Source organism: Mobula birostris, chromosome 4 (assembly GCF_030028105.1).
Source record: "Mobula birostris isolate sMobBir1 chromosome 4, sMobBir1.hap1, whole genome shotgun sequence".
Classification (NCBI taxonomy): Eukaryota; Metazoa; Chordata; class Chondrichthyes; order Myliobatiformes; family Myliobatidae; genus Mobula; species Mobula birostris.
The window spans coordinates 29,512,917-29,532,301 of record NC_092373.1 but is presented as its reverse complement, the minus strand read 5'-3'; the positions used below and the strand labels follow the sequence as shown (position 1 = coordinate 29,532,301).

General features: G+C 44.1%; 1 protein-coding gene across 1 annotated transcript in view; it reads right to left on the bottom strand.

Moving 5' to 3' along the window:
- LOC140197005 (uncharacterized) overlaps positions 1-19,385 on the bottom strand; it is a 202,162-nt gene that overhangs the window by 95,950 nt on the left and 86,827 nt on the right. Inside the window, exons 10-11 of the mRNA XM_072256938.1 lie at positions 12,402-12,437; positions 695-757 (exon numbers count right to left, since the gene is read on the bottom strand). Coding sequence (XP_072113039.1) covers positions 695-757; positions 12,402-12,437 — 99 coding nt within the window. The remainder of the gene's footprint in view (positions 1-694; positions 758-12,401; positions 12,438-19,385) is intronic.

Sequence of the window (19,385 nt, the reverse complement as noted above, 5' to 3'; positions counted from 1 at the left end):
CCATCACTCATTGTAAACATTTTCAACCACCTTCTGTAATGCAGCTTACATCTTAAACTCACGCTGACGTTTGTGTATTTATGCACATTTCATTGCATATTTGTACTTCTAACTTTATTTTTATATAATTACTTATTCTGTAGGATTGTTGAATGTTGTCTGTTTTTGTTGCTGATTTTTGATCCCTGATCCCCTATTCTCCAAGCACAGTGATACCTGAATTAGCTTATTCAAAGCATTCTACCATTCTGTTTCTATGATACTGATGTGGTTTCTAACTGCTGGTCAGGAGTCAGATGATCAATGCCTGTTGTCAAAGTCCTTGATTGACTACGAGGACTGGTCACCACCATCTTCTCATTGGAAATCAAGGAAAGGTAGCAAATGCTGACTTTGGCAGAGTTCCTACATCTTATACATTAAAAAAAATTAGTTTAATGCTGTTCATCTTACTTGTAACAAGCAAAACCCAAACTGCTGAAGCATCTCAGTGGGTTGGGCAGTATCTCTGGAGGCTGAGGGATAGATGGTGTTTCAAGTTAAGACTCCATCTAAGGATCAAAGCGAGGTTCTGACCCAAAATGTTGACTATCCCTCTGCCTCCGCAGACACTGGTTGAACTGCAGAGTTCCTCCAGCAGTTTGATTGCTTGCTCCAGTTTACAGCACTTGCAGTGTCACGTGTCCCAACTTACACGTCGGCCTTGTAGTCCTCTTGGTCCAGCAATGCCTGGATCACCTGGGTTCCCTTGACAACCCTGGGGAAAAGAGAAGAAAGAATTCATTGCTTCTACACTGGCTGGTATGTGACTGATTCAAAATGTGTCAAAATAAATGGCTCCTTTAAACACCTGAATAGCCACGATGGTCTCCTTCTGTACAATGGTAACTTATGTTGGAATACTGTGCCGGAATCTGCACTCTTAGGTACCTGTTACTTAAGCTTGTATTCATATGCATGAATCTGCAATAGTGTCCTACTGAATGTAACCTAATTACAAATGAATTACCCTGCTTTTGTAGAGCACCCTAACACAGGGGCACAGAACGAAGTTCAAAGTAAATTTATTATCAAACTACATATATGTCACCATATACTAACCTGAGATTCAATTTCTTGTGGGCATTCATAGTAAATACAATGAAGCACAGTAGAGTCAACGGAAAACAGCACACAACAAAGATGGACAACAACCAATGTGCAAAAGGAAACAATTTGTAGAAATATAAAAAAGAAAAATGAACAAAATAATAAACATCAAGAACATGACTTGTAAAGTCCTTGAAAGTGAGTCCATAGGTTGTGGAATCACTTCAGTGTTGGAGTAAGTACAGCACAGAACTACAAAGTAGATAGCCTTGGTGTTGTGCCGAGATTTTAATCTACTCCAAGAACAATCTAGCCCTTCCCTCCCACATAGTTCTTTTTTTTCTACATTCCAAATGCCTCCCTAGGAGTTTCTTAAATCCCCCTAATGTATCTGTCACTATCAGCACCTCTACCAGGGCGTTCCACACACCCGCCACTCTCAGTGTAATAAAACCTACACCTGACATCCCCATTATACTTTCCTCCAATCACCTTACAGTTATGACCCCCTTGTATTGGCCACTTCTGCCTTGGGGGAAAAGGTCGCAGGCTATCCGCTCACTCTACACCTCTTATCACCTTGTCCCTGTCATGGTCCGGTCCGCAAAGTCCACATTCCGGTTCACGGTCCGGTCCGTGGACTCAGGACTCCGGGTCTTCCAGCTGTCCCTTGTTTGAGTTAATCATTGGCACCTGATTCCCATCTTTGGGCTTGCAATATAAGAAGCCTTGGGATTGAGTGTGGGCTGCTTGGGTACAGGGGTTTTTTTTTATATAAATATAGAATATGATGAATAAACAGGAATAGGATACTAGGATGGTCAAAGATGGGAGGGTGAAGTGTAGGTGTTTGTGTGTGCGTGCGCACTTGGGTGAAGGGATTTAGAATGTATGTCTAGTGCACATTCCGGAGCAGAGGGTGGCGGTAATGCACCATTAAGCTGGATGCCAACCGCCGTAAAACAAGATACAGAGAGAGAGAGGTGTGGGCTGCTGGTTTGTATTCTCAGTCCCCCTTGGAGTAACCTGCTGATGAAACCATTTGTGATCTCTAGGCCTGGTTGGAGGACCACTGCTTCATGGAGCCTTGTTGCCACTTATATAACCATATAACAATTACAGCATGGAAACAAGCCACCTCGGCCATTCTAGTCCGTGCCGAACTCTTACCCTATCCTATTCCCACCAACCTGCACTCAGTCCATAACCCTCCATTCCTTTCCTGTCCATATATCTATCCAATTTAACTTTAAATGACAACATAGAACCAGCTTCAACCACTTCTGCTGGAAGCTCATTCCACACAGCTACCACTCTCTGAGTAAAGAAGTTCCCCCTCATATTACCCCTAAACTTTTGTCCTCTAATTCTCAACCCATGCCCTCTTGTTTGAATCTTCCCCACTCTCGATGGAAAAAGTCTAACCACGTCAACTCTGTCAATCCCCCTCATAATTTTAAACACCTCTATCAAGTCTCCCCTCAACCTTCTATGCTCCAAAGAATAAAGACCTAACTTGTTCAACCTTTCTCTGTAACTTAGGAGATGAAACCCAGGCAACATTTTAGTAAATCTCCTCTGTACTCTCTCAATTTTATTGACATCTTTCCTATAATTCAGTGACCAGAACTGTACACAATATTCCAGATTTGGCCTCACCAATGCCTTGTACAATTTCAACATTACATCCCAACTCCTATACTCAGTGCTCTGATTAATAAAGGCCAGCAAACCAAAAGCTTTCTTCACCACCCTATCCACATGCGATTCCATCTTCAGGGAACTATGCACCATTATTCCTAGATCCCTCTGTTCTAAAGCATTCTTTAATGCCCTACCATTTACCATGTATGTCCTATTTTGATTAGTTCTACTTGTTGGAGTAGTCTTTGCGATATGGATTTGGCTGTTTCCTGGGCCAGCCGAGTGGCTGCCAGCCACTCTGAGCTAGGTAGGGATCCAGCTGTTTCCGTAGCCAGCTGAGGTTGCTGGCTGAACTGAGACTCGGAGCTTCCCCGGAGCAGAGATGGAACTGCCTGTTGTTCTTTGGTGTTTGTCTCTTCTTGTCCTTGCCTCCGTGGGGTAAGTCAGGCTGTCTTACTGTTGCCCTGTGGGAGGGGGGGGGGGTCTTGTCTTGTCTTGTCTTGTCCTTGCCTCTGTGGGGTAAGTCAGGCTGTCTTGCTGTTGCCCTGCGGGGGGGGGTCATATCTTGTCTTGTCCTCGCCTCTGTGGAGTAAGTCAGACTGCCTTGCCATTGCCCTGCAGGGGGACATGCCTTGTCTTGTCTTTGCCTCTGTTGGGTAAGTCTGGCCATCCTGCCATTACCCAACAGATGGACCTCTCCCACCTTGGTGTGGAGAAGTTGAGTCTCGGCTTGTCTTAGGATAAGTCCCAGCTCTATGTCTATGTTCTGTCCTGTCCCATGTTAGTGTTGTGTTAAAAATGAGTCCCGGCTTGTCGAAGGATAAGTCCCGACTCTATGTTGATGTTTGGTTCCCAGTCTGTCTCTGAGCTCCAAGAACTCCAGCCTCGAGGATCCCACAGCCAAGCTCAAGACTCAAGAACCCAAGCCTCGACAATCCCGCAGCCGAGCTCCAAGGACCCAAGCCTCGAGGATCCCGCAGCCAAGCTCCAAGAACCCCAGCCTCGAGGATACCGCAGCCAAGCTCCAAGAACCACAGCCTTGAGGATCCCGCAGCCAAGCTCAAGACCCAAGGACCCAAACCTCGGGGATCCCGCAGCCAAGCTCAAGACACAAGACCCCAGCCTCAAGCCACAAGAGCTAAGACCCCAGCCTGTCTCCAAACTCAAGGCTCTAGACCCCAGCCACGTCCTGTCCTGAAGCTATGTTATGTCCTTGCCTGGTTCTGGTTCCGAGGCAAGACCCAGGTTCTGGGTCCTTGTCCAGTCTCGGGCTTGGAGTCCAAGCCTTGTCTCCTAGTCCATAGTTCCTAGTCCTTGTCCTGCTTTCCCTAGCCCAAGTCTGCATTCTTGTCCCTGCTCCTTGCCTGAATCCTGTCACGTCCCTACTCTAGTCAAGTCCTGTTCCTTGTACTTCAGCGTCTGTGTCTCGCATTGAGTCCATTCCCAGCACCTCATTGTGACACCCCCGGTGGCCATCAATTTAAATTTATCTTCCCATTCCCATTCTGACATGTCAGTCTACTGCCACAATGAGGCTATCCTCACAGGGGAGCAACACTTTATATTCTGTCTGTGTAGCCTCCAATCTGATCGCATGGACATCAATTTCTCAAACTTCTAGTAATTTCTTCACCCTCTTGCTTTTCTATTTTTTTATTGCCCATTCCAGCTCTCCTCTCCTCACCTGCCCATCGTCTCCTCTGGTGCCACTCCTCCTTCCTTTTTTTTCCCATGGTCCTCTGTTCTCTCCAATCAGATTCCCTCTTCTTCAGCCCTTTACCTCTTCAACCTGTCACCTCCCAGTTTCTCACTTCATGCCCCATCCCCTATAAACTTAACTTCCCCCTCACCTGGTCTCACCCATCACCTTCTAGCTTGTACTCCATCCCCTCCCCCCCACCTTTTTATTCTGGCTTCAGCTCCCCCCCCCGCAGTCCTGATGAAGAGTCTCAGCTGAAACGTTGACCGTTTATTCCACGCTACAGATGCTGTCTGACATGCTGAGTTCCTCCAGCATTTTGTATGTGTTGTTCACTTATGCTGCCTGCCCACCAATCTTTTAAATGTCTATAAAACGGAAAATCAAGATGCAGGTTTAAGGAGTATTCAACCACTTCATTTTGGATTTGAAGAGTAGATTTACTCTCAAAATTTGCTAAAAAGGCACAGAATGTTTAATAGATGCACTTCCTTTTCTGACCTGGACAAAGTTAACGGGTTTTGATTTAAGATGAAATGGTTTTGATGCATTCCCTGATGTTGAATTATTTCATGTTAACTTCATGGAGCAAATACTCCATTACCTACATTCTGCTTTCAGCTGCCATAGAACCGTTCATTTTCTCAAAATCTTGAACAATATAATCACTACAATGAATTCTACTGAAAGTCAAAAATGAAGCTGCAGATGCTGGTAATCTGAAACAAAACAAAGTTAACATTACAGATAATTCTACAAAAGGTCACAAACCTGAAATATTGACTCTATTTCTCATCTTATAGATATGGCCTGATATGCTGACTATATCCAGCATGTTCTATTTTTGCCATGGTAAAATCTATTTGCTCTTTCTTCATCTCAGACATAGCAATGCGACTAATTTTTCCAATGCCATCAAAATTTCTTCAGCCACCACTTTCAGAAATCTGGGGTGAACACCATCTGGTCCAGGTGACTTACCTACCTTCATACCTTTTTGTTCACATGAACCTTCTCTCTAGTTACGGTAACTTCACACACCTCATAACCCCTGATGCCTGGAACTTCCACCATACTGCTAGAGTCTTCCACAGTGAAGATTGATGCATAAGAATTATTCAGTTTGTCTGCCATCTCCTTGTACTTCATCACTATCTCTCCAGCATCATTGTCCAGTGGTCCAATATCCATTCTCATTTCTATTTTGCACTTTATGTATTTGAGGAAACTTTTGGTACCATCTTTAACATTACTGGCTAGCTTACATCGGTATTCCACCTTTACACTCTTAACGAATTTTTTAGTTGCCTCCTGTTAGCTTTTAAAAGCTTCCCAATCCTTTAACTTCCCACTAATTTTTGCTCTATTATATGCCCATTCTTTGGCTTTTATGTTGGCTTTGACTTCTCTTGCTAGCCATGGTTGTGTCATCTTTCCTTTGGAATCTTCTTCCTTTTTGGGATGTATATAGCCAGTGCCTTCTGAATTGCTTTCAGAAATTCCAGCTTTTGGTGCTCTGCTGTCATCCCTGCCAGTGTTCTTTTCCAATCAGTTCTGACCAACTCCTCTCTCATGCCTCTGTAATTCCCTTTACTCCACTGAAATACTGATACATCTGACTTTAGCATCTCCTTCTCAAATTTCAGGGCAAATTTAACCATATTATGATCACTTTCCTCTAAGAGTTCTTTTACCTTAAGATCTCTAATCAATTCCAGATCACTGCACAACACCCAATCCAGAATAGCTATCCCATCATGGGCTCAACCACGATGCTCTAGAAAGCCATCTCATGGACATTCTAGAAATTCCCCCTTCCTGGAATCCAGCACCAACCTGATTTTCTCCAATCTATCTGCATATTGAAATCCCCCATGACTACTGTAGTATCGCTCTTTCAGCATGCATTTTCTATCTCCCGTTGTAATTTGTAGATCACTTCCTTACCACTGTTTAGGGGTCTGCATACAACTCCCATCAGGGTCTTTTTACCCTTGCAGTTCTTTAGATTTATCAACAATGATTCAGCACCTTCTGACCCTAAGTCACCTCTTTCTAATGATTTGATTTCATTTTTTTACCAACAGATCAACACCACCTCCTCTGTGCTTTCGATATAATGTGATTCCTCAGACATCAAGTTCCCAGCAACAATCTTTCAGCCATGATTCAGTGATGCCTACAGCAGACATCCCACCCTGCAAAAACTCATTTCAGGGAGGTAGCACCCCCGCCCCCTGCAGTCCCATATTCCCACCCTCACCCCCGCCTCCAGTCGACCTCTAAGGGTGAATGTAATACTTTGTTTAGTGATTTTGTCTAATCTGTAAACCAAGTTGGGTACATGCAGAAAATGTGACATTAAAATATGTACTTATATTATATATTTTCATGGAGTCTTTTTTTTTTATTCTATTACAACTTTAAGCAAATCTACAGGGAGTTTGGCCTCCTCACTTAGGACATCAATAGAGTAGCTCCTTAGTAGCTATCCAGCTAGTTTAAATAACGTTAGCTATGCTAATGTATGAATGACACATGTTAAACTCACCTCAACATGTCTTTTACATCTTAACCCACCATGGGCAATAGAAAATTCACTGTTGTAAACAGTGCAGCGAGCAACACTGTCATTATTTTTGAGGTCGACTGTAAAGCCCTCCCACAGAGAAAACTGATAGGTCTACTTAGCACAAAGACAGACCAACCAGGATGCTCGCTCTCCCTCTCAAAAAAATCAATTTCCGGGATATTGTATATAATTTCCGGGTGTCAGGGAGCCGCTATCAATATGCGGGAGACTCCTGGAATTTCCGGGAGAGGTGGGATGTCCGCTACAGCATCATACATGCCAATCTGCAGCAGTGCTACAAGTTCATCTGCCTTGTTCCAAAATACTGTGTGCATTCAAATATAGCACCTTCAGTCCTATATTCATCCTTTGCAATTTTCTCTCCAACTCATCCTGTTGACTGCAATTTTGTCCTGTCATCAGTCTCTCTCTGCTAGGAGTCTCACTACACATTGCCTCTGTTTGAAAACCAACTACTTCATCTTCAGTACTATCACTCCGGTTCCCATCCCCCTGTAACATTATATTAAACCCACCTGAACAACCTGCCCTCCAGGATTTTGATGTTTAATTCATTACTTGACATTTAATTTGATATTCCTCCTCTCCAGTACATATTCAATAAATTATCACATTCAATTTTCCTTTGCTCCAGTAAAAAGATTCTTCTAGGTCTGTTAAACAAAAATCTTGAATGTGGAATAAATTTAATAGCATATATGTTTAATAAAACAGATAGTCTGCTTTCTGAAGTAATTTAGAAACTATAATTTTATCTTAAATTTCAAGTGACTGTAATAAATTGCTAAAATCATATATCAAATAAGATATGCAATAATCACAACTGGGATCACAAGTTTTGTTCAGTGATTGTCACAGGGATTTCTGATTGACTCATTAGATGATTGAGTTGGCTGCCTTGCCTTTCTACCTCAATCCTTAATAAGATCATAAGACCATCAGATATCGGAGCAGAAGTCGGCCAAGTGGTCCATCCAGTCTGCTCCTCTATTTCATCATAGCTGACCCATTTTCTTCTCAGCCGCCATCTCCTGACTCCTCCCCATATCCCCTCACACCCTGACTAATCAGGAATCCATCTACCTCTGCCTTAAATATTCCACAGGTTCACCAATCCCTGTTCTAAATGGACATCCCTCTAATCTGAGACTGTGTCCTCTGGTCTTAGACTCAGCCACAATAGCAAACATCCTCTCCACATGCGCTCTATCAAGGCCTTCCAACATTTGATAGATTTCAGAGAGATCACACTCCCCCCCCCATTCTTCTGAATTCCAGTGCGTAGGGGCCCAGAGTCATCAGACACTCCTCATACGATCAGCTGTTCAATCCCAGAATCATTTTCACAAACCTCATTTGAACCTTCTTGAATGTCAGCACATTGTTTCGAAGATAAGGGGCCCAGAACTGCTCACAGTCCCCCAGATGAGGCCACACCACAGCTTTATAAAGACTGAATGCTACATCTTTGCTTTAAAATCCTAGTCTAATGTGGTCCACCTGCTGTGAGGGGTAAGGAACTGTCAATGTTTTATGTTGAATCCCTGAAATTCCTTTCCCTCCACAGATTCTGGTCCACTTGTTGGTTCGCCCATCGGACTGCTCGTTGCTCGAGGCTCCACCACCCGCAGACTCTTTGCCTCCATTTGCCTTCATTGTTTACAGGGATGGGTAGCTGTAATGATTAATCGGCCAGGGTGCAGGCTGACTAAGTGATAACCAGTACCAGGATCATTTCAGGCAGACATCAGCTGCTGCTGGAAAGGTGAAAGATGCATGTTGGTCTGCCTGAAGCTTACTGGCCTTCCAGCGTTAATGTTGCCCACAGGTTAATGCTGCCAGCCGGCACATTCCGTGGTGCAGGAGTGCCTTCTGAGGAATGCACTGAAGCTCAGAGCAGCTGCCCAGTGGGGAAGAGCTACAGGCTTGGGGTTCTACCACCATTTGACACAGACAGCTGATCAAATGCTTCCTGGGTGCGCTGTTATGGAGAAAACACTGATGCCTTATAAGAGAATGTATTGACTTGCCAATATGAACACAAAAGATGTGTTCTGATGTGTTTACTCTATCAAAGTTCAAAGGAAATTTATCATCAAAGTTGGTACATGTTACCAGAAACTAATTTGAGATTCACTTTAGTGTCATAGAGCACCACAGCACAGAAACAGGCCCCATACTCCTACCACCCTCTGAGTGAAGAAACACCCCCTCATGTTCATTTCATCCTTCACCCTTAACCCATGACCTCTGTTCCTAGTCCCACCCAACCTCAGAGGAAAAAGCTTGTTTACATTTACCCTGTTTATATCCCTCATTATTTTGTAGACCTCTATCAAATCTCCTCTCATTTTTATACACTCCAGGGAATAAAGTCCCAACCGACAACTCAGGTCCTCAAATCCTTGCAACATCCTTGTAAATTTTCCCTGCATTCTTTCAGTCTTGTATCTCTCTTTCTCTTTGGCTATCCATCCCATAGGATGATGATGGTTCCTTTCAGTCAGTTAATGGGGTGGTACCCCACTCCTCAGAAGGGAACGACGTGTGCGTGAGTGGATTTTAGGTGAGTAGGGGGTTGCACAGGTCCAGACCCACCCTCTTGACATCCCCTCCTGGATCCAGCAGCATGGTGGGGTCCAAAACGGCTGGGGGAAGTTCTGTTGCGGTTAATGGCCAGACCAAGCTTCGATGCAAGGGATGCCCTTTCCGCGCTTCACGGCACGTGTTTGCTAGATGGCCGTTGACCCTACGAGAGGGTTCATCTGCCCTTTGACAGGTCTTGTTTTTCGTCCTGCAGGGTGCCTAGCCACCCTCCTCACCAGGCAAGCCTGGAGGGGGAGCCGGTTTAGTTGCCGACCACCCGACCATGCGACAGGTAGTACTGGGTTACATGGTACCAGTAGCACTCAGACAAGTGACCTGACCAATCTTGTATACATCTTTCCTATATGTAAGTGAGCACACAATAGTCCAAATTAGGCCTCACCATTGCTTTATAAAAATTAAACATAACATCGCAAATCCTGTACTCAACACTTTAATTTATGAAGGCCAATTTGCCATAAGTGTTCTTTATGTCCCTATCTACCTGTGACACCACTTTCAAGAATTCATACCCAAAATAAAATTTATTATCAAAGTAGGTACTTGTTACTATCTTGAGACTCAGTTTCTTGCAGCCATTTACACGAAAAAAAAGTCAAATAGAATTTCCTGAAAAAAAACTACATCTGAGGCAATGACTGACAAACAACCAATGTGTAAAAGAAAACAAGCTAATAAAAAAATACTGAGAATAAGAGTTGTAAAGGGTCCTTGAAAGTGAGTCTATAGGTAGCATATTATTTATTTTGGCCATAAGACATAGGAGCAGAATTAGGCTATTCAGCCCAGCAAGTCTGCTCTGCCAGTCCATCATGGCTGATCCCGGATCCCACTCAACCCCATACACCTGCCTTCTCGCCATATCCTTTGATGCCCTGACCGATCAGGAAACAATCAACTTCCGCCTTAAATATACTCACAGACTTGGCCTCCACTGCCGTCTGTGGCAGAGCATTCCACAGATTCACTATTCTCCAGCTAAAATAAAATCCTCCTCACCTCTGTTCTAAAAGGTCGCCCCTCAATTTTGAGGCTGTGCCCTCTAGTTCTGGATACCCCCACCATAGGAAACATCTCCACATCCGCCATATCTAATCCTTTCAGCTTTTGATAGGTTTCAATGAGATCCCCCTACATTCTTCTGAACTCCAGTGAGTACAGGCCCAAAACTGCCAAATGGTCCTCATATGTTAACCCCTTCATTGCCAGAATCATCCTCGTGAACCTCTCCAACAACGCTCCAAGTCAACACTGTTGACAATACACCAAATGCAGTCTGACTAGTGTCTTATAAAGGCTCAGCATTATCTCTTTGCTTTTATATTCTATTCCCTATGAAATAAATGGCAACATTGCATTTGCCTTCTTTACCCCAGGCTCAACTTGTAAATTAACCTTATGGGAGTCTTGCACGAGGACTCCCAAGTCCATCTGATGTTTGAACCTTCTCCCCATTTAGATAATAGTCTGCACTAATGTTCCTTTTACCAAAAAGCATTATCGTACATTTCCCAACACTGTATTCCATCAGCCACTTTTTTGCCCATTCTTCCAGTTGTTTAAGTCCTGCTGCAATCACATTGCTTCCTCAGCACTACCTACCCTCCACATATCTTCATATCGTCTGCAAATTCTGCCACAAATCCATCAATTCCATTATCCAAATAACTGTCAAACAATGTGAAAATCAGTGGTCCCAATGCTAACCCCTGAGGAACACCACTAGTCACTGGCAGTCAACCAGAAAAGCCTCCTTTATTCCCACTCACTGCCTCCTGCCTGTCAGCCATTCCTCCATCCATGCCAGTATCTTTCCTGTAACACCATAGGATTTTATCTTGTTAAGCAGCCTCATGCATGGTACCTTATCAAATGCCTTCTGAAAATCCAAGTAAATGACATCCATTTGTATTAAATATACAAATACAGTATATTTTTGGGGTGGTGAGAATGAGTATTTGGTAGTTTTATATTTTAGGATTAACAGCAATGCTGAGAATGTATTTATTGAGATACAGCACAGAATCGACCCTTCGAGCCACACTGCCCAGCAATCCCCCAGGGTAACCCTAGCCTAATCACAGGATAATAAACAAGGACACATTAACCTACCAACCTACCATCTTTGGATTGTGGGAGAGCCCGGAGGAAAGCCACGTGGTCACTGGGAGAATGTACTAACTTCTCACAGACAGCAGCAGGAATTGAACCTGAGTCACTGGTGCTTATAAAGCATTGTGCTAACCATTACACTACTGTGTCGCCCCATCTGAGTCGTTGACCTGAATACTAAATGAAAGGAAATGGAACACTGGCTTTCAAATCATGCCCACATTTAGTTCCTGAGAGAAGCCATGTTAGGTAGTGGTCTGTTCCAGCCTGTGCAATGCTTCCAATGGCAGAGACTTTTCTCCAATAATCAACCTTCCTTTTGTCTCAGGCTTTCCCTCCCGCTTTGCTGAAGATTTTGCTGTCCTATTCCCGTCCTCACCTCTTTCTGCTTCCGCTTGCCCTTTTCACCTTTCCTTCAGGCTTTCTTTCCTCCTATCCCATTATCTCTTTTCACATAACTTGAATGACTAACATGTTAATGAAAATAAATTAATGTTGCACAGTGATTAACTGTAGATTCTATTCAAATGCTTCCTCTCATAATTCAGCTCATCAGATACACACTTTCAATCTGATTGCTCTTTTAATCATTCATCATTTAGCAAATGAAGCCAAGATAATCCCTAATTAGGAGCAACTAGACGATTAGTTACTTACAGGTAATCCACTTTCTCCTTGGAATCCTGGGTCTCCCTATTGACAAGAGAACAAATTACTGTATTAAACCTCCATGTTATTTTTAATTATTTTGAAGATTTTATCATATAATCAAACAAAATAAATCCATTCTACAAAATGCGATTAACCACCAAAACCGCAGCAAAATGGACACCTTGTCCATTCACCCCTCCCCACTGATCTCCCTCCTGGCACTTTTCCTTGCTACACCTGCCCCTACACCTCCTCCCTCACTACCATTCAGGGCCCCCAAAGTCCCTCCGGGTGAGTTGACACTTCACCTGTGAGTCTGTTGGGGTCATAGTGTGTTCTGGGTATAGCCGCCTGTATATTGGTGAGACCTGACATAAATTGGGAGACCACTTTGCTGAGCACCTTTTCTCTGCCCACCACAAAAAAATGGGATCTCCCAAAGGCCATCCATTTCAATTCTACTACCTATTCCCAATATGTCACTCCATGCTCTCTATTGCCACAAAGAGGCCACACTCAGGATGGAGGAGTAACAATTTATACTCCATCTGGGTAGCATCCAACCTGAACATCATTTCTCAAACTTCTGGTAATTCCACCCCCCCCCCCCACTTCACCACTCCCCCATTCCCTCATCTTATCTCTGTACCTGGCCTTTACCTCCCTCTGGTCCCTCCCTCCTTTCCTTTCTTCCATGGCTTGCTGTCCTCTCCTATCAAATTCCCCTTTCTCCAGCCCTTTATGTCTTTCACCAATTGGCTTCCCTGCTCTTTACTTCACCCCTCCCCCTCTCCCGGTTCCTCCTATCACCTACTATCTGGTATTTATTTCTCCTCTCCCCCCACCTTCTTACTCTGACTTCTCATCTTCTTTTAACAGTCCTGATGAAGGGTCTCGGCCTGAATCGTCAACTGTACTCTTTTCCATAGACGCTGCCTGGCCTGCTGAGTTCCTCCAGCTTTTCTCGTGTGTTTACTTCTCCATTTTTAATAATATTTTATCATTCCTAGTATTACATATGCCTATCGCATGCCCCAGGAAAAGAATTATTTGGGCTATTTCAGAGGGAACCAAGCACATTACTGTGGACTATGCTTGCTTAAAATTCAGCAGTAAAAGAGATTGTTTGCAGACTCTGATTATTGAAACATAGACACCTCATTTGACACTCAGGATGAGTTTCCAGAAATTAGAGGAATAGTACTATCAGCACTACAAAGAGTCATTGTATACATAGTAATGATTACTAACAGGGCTGCTGTACTGAGTATTTGGTAAATTCCTCGTCCTCTGCTGCTGGACCAGCTATTTTCTGTGGCAATGAAACAGAGAGCCAGCAGGTGGCAGTATTTCGCTGCTCACCGCCTCTCCCCGGTGCTGAGCATTTTTCCTCAGCCTCACTCAAAGCGATTTGGCAACGCCGATCTCAGCAATGATTCCATGCACAGCGGCTCGCATCTGATAAGGAGCTTCACTTTGCTGCGGTCGGGTCAGCGTAGCTGCAAGGCAGGGCGAGCAAGAGACGATCACATGGGATTTGTGTCTTGAGGCACATTCTTAATGATTCTGTGTGCATGGATTTAAAAAATCGGATTAGGCATTGGCTTTGTAGGAGAAACCAGAGAGTGGTAGTAGAAGATTGCCTCTCTGGCTGGAGGTCTGTGACTAGTGGTTTGCCACAGGATCAGTGCCGGGTTGTTTGTCATCTCTATCATTGGTCTGGATGATCATGTGGTTAACTGGATCAGCAAAATTGCGGATGACACCAAGATTGGGGGTGTAGTGGACAGTGAGGAAGACTCTCATGGCTTGCAGAGAGATCTGCATCAGCTGGAAAAATGGACTGAAAAATGGAAGATGGAATTTAACACAGGCAAGTGTGAAGTTTTGCACTTCAGTAGAACCAAACAGGATAGGTCTTTCACAGTGAACAGTAGGGCACTGAGGAGAGAGACAGAACAAAAGGGTCTGGGAATACAGGTACTGTACATAATTCATTGAAAGCAGTGTCACAAGTAGATAGGGTCGTTAGGAAAGCTTTTGGCATATTAAGTCTTCATAAATCAATGTACCGAGTACAGGAAATGGGATGCTGAAGTTGTAAAAGATGTTGGTGAAGCCTAATTTGGGGTATTGTGTCAAGTTTTGGTCACCTAGCGACAAGAAAGATTGATAGAGGTATATAAAAATTATGATGGATATAGACAGAGTGAATGCAAGCAGGCTTTTTCCACTGAGGCTAGGGGAGAAAAAAAACCAGAGGACATGGGTTAAGAGTGAAGAGGGCAAAGTTTAAAGGGAACATTAGTGGGGGCTTTTTCACACACAGTGGTGGGAGTGTGGAATGAGCTGCCAGATGAAGTGGTAAATGCGGGCTCACTTTTAACATTTACGAAAAACTTGGACAGGTACATGGATGAGAGGTGTATAGAGGGATATGGTCCAGGTGCAGGTCAGTGGGACTAGGCAGAAAAATGGATCGGCACAGCCAAGAAGGGCCAAAAGGCCCTGTTTCTGTACTGTAATATTCTATGGTTCTATGTAAACAGGTTGAAAGAGTACAGAGAAAATTTATAAGGATATTGCTGGGTCTGGAGGACCTGAGATATAAGGGAAGATTGAATATGTGAGGACTATATTCTTTAGAATGTAGAAGATTGAGAGGAGATTTGATAGAGGTATACAAAACTATGAGGGGTATAGATTGGGTAAATGCAAGCAGGCTTTTTCCACTGAGGTTGGGAGAGACTACAACCAGAGGTCATGGGTTAAGGGTGAAAGAGGTCAGAGGGCTGTGAGAGTGTGGAACGAGCCGCCAGCACAACTGCTACATGTGAGCTCAATTTCAACCTTTAAGAGAAGTTCGGATAGGCACATGGATAGTAGGGCTATGGAGGGCTATGGTCCCGTTGCAGGTCGACAGGAATAGGCAGTTGAAATGGTTTTGGCATATTTCTGTGCTGTACTTCTCTATGAGTCTAAACAGAGTGATTTATTTTGCCTCACAGTTTCAGGCTGGAGTGAGCAGCAGATGCTTGTGAGGACTGTTGGGTGGGCTGGGTGAGTGATGTAACTCAAGGCTAAGATGTGGGGGTCAGGGCTTCATCCTGGCTGGCAAGTTCAGTCCATTACTGTGGACCAGCAGCAGTAGCTCCTTGTACTGATGGGTTGCCCAGGACCTATTGTCTCTCTCATGGGCTCACCTTGGATGTGATGTCTTCCAATGCCTTTACTTGGTGGAAGAACACTTCCCAGACCAGAAGTAAATTGAAATTCTTCAGCTGTGACAGAGTTTTAAATTTGTGCCTGCTGAATTTAATCTTAACATTCCCACAGGACGATGTGAATTCAATATTATTGATATTCAGCTTTGTTGCCTTGCAAAACTTCTCTCAGGTACGTCTCAGAACCAGATGCTTTGTGCCATACTGACATAATGTGTTTAGCAATATGCAATAACTAATCATGCCACTAAATTAATTGTGAGATAATCTAATCCTGTATATCGCTATATCCTTATCTTTTCAGTGTACAGCCATTATATGATTCCAAATCTTTTATTGTACAGGACATTTGTCTTTAGTTTTAGGCACCTTAGAAAGGACACCACTAATTTGGAAAGAGTGCAGAGGAGATTTATGACAATATTCCTGGGACTTGAGGGAATGAATTCCAGAGAGAGTTTATGCTGGTTGAGAGTTCTTACACTGGAGCAGAGAAGAATGACCTCCAAGAGGACTATAACCATGTAGTAGGGTTTGGAGGCTTGCGTGCCTCAATGACCTGGAGGGCATTGTTGGCTGGAGTCAGGTCTTTATGCTTTGGCTCTTGGTAGAGGCACCCATGCCAAACAGGTCAAAGGGTAAAGGACACACTAGGGGCAGTCCACTGGTCGTCCAGCTTCAGAAGTTCAGCTCAGGGCTAACAACCCTGACTGGTAAGACAAAATTGTTTCAGAAACAGTTATGAAGAATCTTTCTACATATGAGTGCGATGGTATTCCTGATCTTCTACCTGGGATTTGCATGGCTGATAGCAGTGAAAACTGAGAGGAAGCTATTGACATGGTGAAGGAAGACCTGAACACCGCCAGAGACGAAGGACCTTCATTGCTGCCCTAAATGCCAGTGGCATAACAGGCAGTAGGTGAGTAAGTAGACGAGAATGCGGGGATTATATAGCAGTGTAAAGAAAACATGATTGCCATTGAGAGGGTTAATGACCACAATCTTTTTCTCAGGGCAACACACAAGAAAGGCTTACGGTTTAAGATGGTGCTACCAGATGTGTGCATCAGCTCACTGGTAGTTCAAAAGGCAAGAAATTTGACTAAAAACATTGCTAATAGCACCTTTCCTGAAGTAAGTTGTAGTAAGTTAATCACCACAAACAATGAAGAGGCGAGCGAGGTTGAAGTGAATTCGAGGGGTGAACCATGCTGGTACGTAGCAGACTCAACGCAGATGGAATGAACCATTCGGAGAGGAGAGGTCAAGGCAGAGGAGTTCTGGGTTGGATTGCTCTGGGCCGCCAAGCCAATTTGGAGAAATTGAGAGTGGCTTCAGGCTGGGCGGCGAAATCTGGGCCTGGAGCAAGACTCTGGGCAGCATGTTCCAGGCCTGGAGCCTTTCGCTGCAGCAGTGCCTGGGAGGGTCCTAGTGTGAGATACGATACGCTGTTTCAAAAATTTAAACGACGTACTGGAAAGTCAGGGCATCAGGATTGGAGGTGAGAACCAATTTCACTGGCTGTCCTGTGATGATGATTCCTCTCTCCGTGGCGCTGAGGCTACAAAGACTGCCCCCAGCTGCTGAGCTCCATGCCCGCTAATATGATGGACTGACACCGAGGCTTTGGGCCTATTCCGGGCTGCTCCAGGGTTCAGATCCACAGACTCATTTCGGCTCGGAATGTGGATGCTCACGTCTATTGTTTGTGTGATTTGTGGGTTTTTTTCCCGTTCCTCTGGGTTCTCTCAGGTTTCTTGCTCTGTGGCTGCCTGTAGGCAAACAAATCTGCAAGAAACCCGAAAGGACCCAATTTAAAAAAAAATATAAAGACCAACAACCAATGCGCAGAGAAACAGAAAGAAACCACAAGCCATTTTGAAATCCTTTGAACTCCACAGATCAGGCAGCATCTATGGAAATGAATAAATAGTCGACCTTTGGATCCAAGACCCTTCATCAGGACTTTTTCCTCAGGGTTGGGGAACCAAGGATTAGAGGGCATAGGTTTAAGATAAGAGGAGAGAGATATAATAAGAACCAAGGGAGAAAAGTTTTCATACAGAGTGATCAGAGGAAATGCTTGAGGCAGAAAACAAAATTAAACAACATTTAAAGGGTAGTTGGAGCAGTAAACAGATAGGAAAAGTTTTGAGAGATATAAGCAAAGTGTGAGGGAATGGCACCAGCTCAATGGGAATGTTGGTCAGCATGGACCAGTTGGGCTAAAGGTCTGTCTCCATGTTTATGACTCTGCAACTGTTCCACGTTGTGCTCTACTCTATCGTTCCATTGTTTTATGGTCTGCTTTGCATGGTTCACCCTCTACGGGCCATTATTTCTCAATGTCAAGTTATTTCACCCCATGATTTTCATTGTGCAGTTACAACTGTGATCTCTTCTTTGTTTCAGCTTCTCTACAGATGAGGTTCAGCTTGGTGGTATGTTCCTGGACTTCTCTGGAGCAGTTGGAAGTTCTCCAAGAACATGGGGAGAGGTTGGAGAGGCTGGGTTTGTTCTCTCTGCATTGAAGGAGGCTGAGAGATGACCTCATACACAGTATATATGAGAAACAGATGGTCAAAACTTTACCCCCCGTGAGAGGGGTGTCAGAAACATGGAGAGAAGAGGTTTAAGGTGAGAGGAAAGAGTTTTGAATGGGATCTGGGAGAAAGGTTTTGTTCTTTACACTGAGAGTAGCTGATATCACTGGACAACGAAAATTTTGCTACCTGAATACTTATGGGTGTATCTTATCGATTTTGGGCAGTTGATCGAAGAAAATCACCATTAAATTTCCCTATCACACACCATTTTCTTAAAAATCGCCTGTTTTTGTTAATTTAATTCATAACTTAAGTCAACTAAAATGGTGCCCACAATGTAAGCTGAGAAGTTTTCTATCTTGTCCACGCATGCCTGGGCATAACTTAGAACATAGGATATAGAACATAGAATAGTACAGCACAGTACAGGCCCTTCGGCCCACGATGTTGTGCTGACCCTCAAACCCTGCCTCCCATATAAGCCCCCACCTTAGATTCCTCCATATACCTGTCTAGTAGTCTCTTAAACTTCACTAGTGTATCTGCCTCCACCGCTGACTCAGGCAGTGCATTCCACGCACCAACCACTCTTTGAGTAAAAAACCTTCCTCTAATATCCCCCTTGAACTTCCCACCCCTTACCTTAAAGCCATGTCCTCTTGCATTAAGCAGTCGTGCCCTGGGGAAGAGGCGCTGGCTATCCACTCTATCTATTCCTCTTATTATCTTGTACACCTCTATCATGTCTCCTCTCATCCTCCTTCTCTCCAAAGAGTAAAGCCCTAGCTCCCTTAATCTCTGATCATAATGCATACATTCTAAACCAGGCAGCATCCTGGTAAATCTCCTCTGTACCCTTTCCAATGCTTCCACATCCTTCCTCTAGTGAGGTGACCAGAACTGGACACAATACTCCAAGTGTGGCCTAACCAGAGTTTTATAGAGCTGCATCATTACATCGCGACTCTTAAACTCTATCCCTCGACTTATGAAAGCTAACACCCCATAAGCTTTCTTAACTATCCTATCCACCTGTGAGGCAACTTTCAGGGAACTGTGGATATGTGCCCCCAGATCCCTCTGCTCCTCCACACTACCAAGTATCCTGCCATTTACTTTGTACTCTGCCATGGAGTTTCCCCTTCCAAAGTGTACCACCTCACACTTCTCCGGATTGAACTCCATCTGCCACTTCTCAGCCCACTTCTGCATCCTAT